At 35.1% G+C, this 6,000-nt stretch overlaps 1 protein-coding gene across 1 annotated transcript in view; it reads right to left on the bottom strand.

Moving 5' to 3' along the window:
• Positions 1-6,000, bottom strand: part of Chd64 (transgelin calponin-3) — a 75,489-nt gene that overhangs the window by 33,529 nt on the left and 35,960 nt on the right. Inside the window, exon 3 of the mRNA XM_081729026.1 lies at positions 2,208-2,412. Coding sequence (XP_081585152.1) covers positions 2,208-2,412 — 205 coding nt within the window. The remainder of the gene's footprint in view (positions 1-2,207; positions 2,413-6,000) is intronic.

Here is a 6,000-nt window from a genome sequence, read left to right as displayed (position 1 = left end):
CTCTAGTGCGTGGGGTCCTCATTGTTTCGATCCCCGGCCAATTAAGTTTGTAGTAGACAAGATCGTGTCCGTGGGTTTTCTCAGGGTACTCCGTTTTGTCCCACTTTTCACTTCCACGAGTTCTTCTATTACCTCCATTAGCAGAATAGACTGATATGTCTTTCTCCTAATCATCTTTTTAAAACCATATACGTTATCCGGATATTATCCTTTATCCTTCATCCGTATATTATCCGCTATCCGAATGTTCTACTACCCGGATATTATCCGTTATCTGAATTTTATCCATCATCCGGATAAATTCATTATCCAGTTATTATCCGCCATCCGGATATATCGATATCCGGATAATATCCGTCATCCGGATATATCGATATCCGGATATTATCCGTCATCCGGATATATCCGTTATTCGGATATTATCCGTCATCCGGATATATCCGTTATCCGGATATTATCCGTCATCCGTTATCCGGATATTATCCGTCATCCGTTATCCGGATATTATCCGTCATCCGTTATCCGGATATTATCCGTTATCCGGATATTATCCGTCATCCGTTATCCGGATATTATCCGTTATCCGGATATTATCGTCCCGACGTTATCCGGATATTATCCGTTATCCGGATATTATCCGTCATCCGTTATCCGGATATTATCCGTTATCCGGATATTATCCGTCATCCGTTATCCGGATATTATCCGTCATCCGTTATCCGGATATTATCCGTCATCCGGATCTTATCCGTTATCCGGATATTATCCGTCATCCGGATATTATCCGTTATTCGGATATTATCCGTTATCCGTCATCCGGATATTGCAAATCCGGATAAGTTTCTATCCGATATCCGAATAAAAAATTATCCGGATATGGCCATCCCTAGTATACATGGGACAGTTTCCAAAAATATAGCGCATGCCCACCTCCGTATATACTCTTTCATTTGTAAATTTAAGATAAATATATGTTGCACTATAAAAATATTAGGTAGGTAATGAATATACGCTCTATGGCGACAGAAGAAGTAATAGTTCATGAGGCTCCATTTGCCAACCAAGCCCCTCTCAATGTCTAACTTTTTGTCAGTTCTGAAAACTTACTGAAAACTATTTCCAGTAATGCATATGCATCATTTTCATTTTTGTTCTGCTTTTTGTCTGAACATTTGTCAAGATTAGCACTTTTACATGACAGAATATCAGAAGAAAAAGGAGGAAAAGATGGTCCAAAGCCTGCAGCGGCCAACGTTACTGAACATTCCACGACGATTTAAGCTGACAAAGAAAAACCAAGAACTTAATTTGGAGGATCTAGTAACGAGAGAGAGCACTGCCGATATGTGATTCCTAATGGAAAAAAGGCAAAGAGAAGTCTCAGTGTTTTCTCAAACTCCACAACACTGGCGAGATAATCCTTTTTTTCCAAAAATTTTGCGAATTATAAAAGCAAATGGCTGTGGTGGATAATGTAACTGAAAGAGGTATAAGTTTCATCCAAAAGTATAATAAAGCCTCGACAAAAGATGAGAAACAGAAGCAGTTTACTCTTCAATTGGTTGACAATCATCCTACAAATTTTCCCGCTTCACTGAAGAAACCGTTTTTGTAAATTGAGAATACAGGGTGACATTTTATTTCTGAAAGTTTTGACAACTGAAAAAAAAAAAGACAAAATGGAGCGACCTGTAAATATGACTTAATTCGTACTGAAATTTCGTTTGTTCTTTGTATACATCAGAAGGAATCAAATAAGCCTTGTTGACCCCCGATCCCTGTTAGTTTTGAGTTTTGGACCACCCTAATATATATACTAAATAACTATTTATAGAAAAAACTTCTCATACTGAAAGGTATTTTGTACCATATACTTGTATAATGTGCAACTATTAAAATTAAGATGTCTCAGTACTTGCGATGTGACATTCTTTGAAAGCTACCACAAACTCCAATTTTACGTTCCACAATTTAGTCTAGCAAGAGATGATAATTATTTCAAGGTAGAAATACTGTACCTCATAGAAAATCGCCACTTGGTAGGTACATATCCATAACTAAGAAACTTAGTACCCTACAACTTGGACGTATTGTTACAGAGATTAACTAAATTTTTAGAACTATGTACTTTCACCACGCAATTAAAAGCATTTCTCTACAATCAACAGTATATTTCACAGTACTTTGTTTTCTAAAACGAAACTTACCTTTCTACCCAACGACTGAAGACAAATTACAACAGAATTTAAGTTTTGTCTTTCCCAGAGATCAACAGTCTGGAAAGTTTCTTGTGCAGGGACGCCAAGATTTCTGGCAGTTTCCAAGAATGCGTTGATGTTCTCCATACACTTAAAAGCCATTTTGCTCTCGTTGATTTTCTTCACAGAACCTGGCTTGATATCGTTGGCTAACCTGAAAAATGTACGTTAGAAATGATAAATGCAAACATGTTTCAATTACTGTTATGGTTGTTATTAAAGTTTCGTAATCAAAAATATTTCAATTGTATACAGAATTAAAATCAAAATGAAATTTCTATATGATTGCCAGCAAGATTTCTAATTACCGTCTGAACATGCTAAATTCACTTTAGATTTTTCACTTAAAGTACAGTAATGAAAAAAATATTTTGATTTATATTAATTATGCACAGTATTACATAAAGCATTCCTTGTTTTGACCGAATTGTTTCACAGAATTTGCAGAATAAAACTATATATAATGAAGAAGACTGAAAATTAAATTTCTCACATCTCCAGTGCACAGATAATTTTATTTCAAAGCTACTTCAAGTGCTTAATTATTAGAAACACTATTTTAAAAAATGTGAGGTAACTATTATCACGCAAAAGTTACGAGTTCTGGGTATTATTATTAACCTAATTGCATGGCTATTTGAGAAATAATACTGCAATGCACTATACAACAAACAAACGATTATTCGTGGAAGTGGGTGGCGCGGCAACCGCAAATAATCCGCAAAATTGCCGAAAAAGAGCAAAAATCAACACGAAAATGTTTTTGAACCCTTTTTATTTACTTTAAGGATTTAGGCGTACAATGACAACTTAAAAGAGTAATTTGCTATGCTTACAAAGTTTGTTGATTTTCTTTTTCATAAAGGAAAAAAAAATCTTTGTTAAAACACCTCATTATTTGTGATTGAAGTTTTTTTTAACAACATTTTGTCTCAATGTATTTTAAACTCTTAATATAATCATTTATCGTAACAAAAAAGGAAAGCAAGACTGCGGATAACTGAAAGTTTACTGTACTTAAAATTTATCTGTATATACTTTATTCATAGTTAATTTTCTCCACTATTGATTTTTAAGATATCACGAGTACAGTTTTACTTACGTTCTTCAACTAATACGCTATGTTGGAAAACCCAAAAGCAAAGACTAAAAAATTAAACATATATAAATAAAGAGTCAACCAATGGAGTACTAAATTTATATTGATGCAAATTTATTGTGAAATCGTGAAAGTATATTTAGCAGAAGACACTAACTAAAATTGAAAAAAAATCAAAAATAAATCGTTAAAATTTCAGTTCATTTGAAAGTAAACAAAAATAATTCCCTACATAAAGCTATAGGCTTTAAAAAAAATCTTAGACATTTAACATTGTGAAAGAACCTATTGTTTACTTCCTCCAAAAATGGGACTGAGCAACAATTATGAACAAGAACGAACTTAAATTAAGAATTTCAAAAGACTATCGCAGATGGGAAAAGGATGGGGGCGGTACCAGAAGTTTTTCCAGAGTTAAGTTTCTTCAGAGCCAGTCTTATTTATCTATGGGAGATTAGAAATGAGAGCTGGTCAACTATCCTTCAAATATACCAAAGGCCAGACATTATGATTTCCTTAAACTTTGATATTACTTTACAAATGTACGCTCCGCTCATTGCTATGCTTTGATATTTCTAACTATTGTGTTACTGTACTGCCACTGTCTCCTATGCGAAACCCTGTTCTTTTCCTAAGTGCACTTCTGAGAAAAGACATTATCTTCTCTTACATTCTTCCAATAGTCCTCCTCTGAGGAAAGTTACTCGAATAAAATTCGAAGAATTAATATTGTATATCAACAGTTATAAAAGGGAACAAACATAATGGGATTCAAAAAGTGAAAAGAAATAGATACTATTGTTTAATTTGTTTCTCAGCGGCAGAGTAGAAATCTCAATTGTGGCAAAAAAAATGGCAATTTCATGCACGAAATCTTACCACAAAAGCTTTAGCTACACACCTAAGGATGTTAAGGAAATAAATGTAAACGGGAAGTCTGAAATACTTTTAAACAATGACATACCAAAGTCAAACTGCGTATAAGCGAACATTGGAAATGTAATAGTTACGTAGGCCATGAGCATAACTTCCTGTGCTTCACGCACATTCACACGTACTGCATATTCAACACAGACGCATACCTATTTCAAAAGGTAAAGCATTCTTCTGTTCAATGACAGTCATTCGAGCAAAGCCTTCAGATACCTAACTTAAGGGACTGAAAATATATTCTTTTCTATTGCATACAGAAGGAGCAATACGAAGGCATTCACGAAAATTCAATTCAATCCCAACTCCCTCGAAAATTCTTTTCCGGGCCTATTGTTCAAATTACTGTCCCCCTCTCCCCCTAGAAAAGATTTCTCAAGATCCCTCACGACACGTCTCCTTTTATCGTATTTCGTTACAAAACAAATTTTGGAGGGCAGCTATTTTTCTGCATACCGAAAATAAGTTTCATATTATTTGACCTATCTTAATACAGATATCTGGTGAGTAGTTAGGAGGGCAGACGATATCACCAGGGAGAGTGGGCGTCCATCCCTTGCCCCTCCCTCTAGTGTCGTCGCTAACTTCACATAGTTTCACTTCCTACCATTGTATACAAAGGCAAGATAGATATATATTGGAAATTAATTTCTGATTAAATGGAAACTCAAAATTTACCACTTCAAATATCTGATCATGGCCTTCTCCCTACGTATCCCACCCGTGGAGGAACAAGCAATATAGGAATGAATACAAGTGCGGATGCTGCCTGAAGTTAATTGGTTGTGCGACCGCCTATTTTTACACTTCCCACTTTTTATATTTATTTTATTTTCCTTTAAAGTAGTAACTTTTGTGGAACATAGTACTTTTGTTCTTCAGCGGAAGATGATTGATACATCTTTCAAAAATACAAAGGAGAATTGTTTACGCCTAAGTTGTATGAGCGTTGCTAACATTAAGAATATGGCAAGGAGTTTATATTTTCTAACAAGGAATAAAACAACATAGCTATATCGCTCATATGTTTTCAAAATGGAGACTAATAGCTGCGGCCATTGCAGAACCATCAGTCCATTTACAAATTTCCTTCACTTACCAATATTTGACTTTATCTAATCCCTTGTAGCCAAGTGACGAACGAGAATGAGTGGCCGCAGTTATTGGTTCCAAATAACTTGACAAAAGAAACACTGAAAATATATACAGGGTGTCTCGAAAGTCCCCTGGTATAGGATAACTTATTAACAGAGTTACAACAAAATGTAAGAGGAAAAACCATCTCCAAGCAAGATGTTTTCAATCTAAAGTGAAGGAATTTTTTGAACCGGACGAGCCGTTTGGGCTGTACACTCTTGATGCGCCCAATGTTAAATGAAAATGCAACATTGACATTTACATGGATCCACAACATAAGTGAATGAAGTTACGGTTTGAAATGGGAGCTGGCCATCATGTTTGCGTAACCGACAGTAACTTTATTTACTTATGTTGTGGGTCCAGGCAAATGGGAACGTTGCATTTTCATTTAACATTGGGCGCATAAAGAGTGTACAGCCCAAACTGCTCTTCCAATTATATATATTAAAAAAAAAAAAAAAATCCTTCACTTTAGATTGAAAAAATCAAATTTAAAGACTGTTCCCCCCCTCTTACATTTTGTTGTATCTGATAGAGTTACGTTATGTCAGGGGACTTTTGAGACGCCCTGCA

The sequence above is a fragment of the Thermobia domestica genome, chromosome 1 (assembly GCF_964235325.1).
Source record: "Thermobia domestica chromosome 1, izTheDome1.hap1.1, whole genome shotgun sequence".
NCBI classification, from domain to species: Eukaryota; Metazoa; Arthropoda; class Insecta; order Zygentoma; family Lepismatidae; genus Thermobia; species Thermobia domestica.
This window is presented reverse-complemented; position numbering and strand designations above follow the sequence as displayed.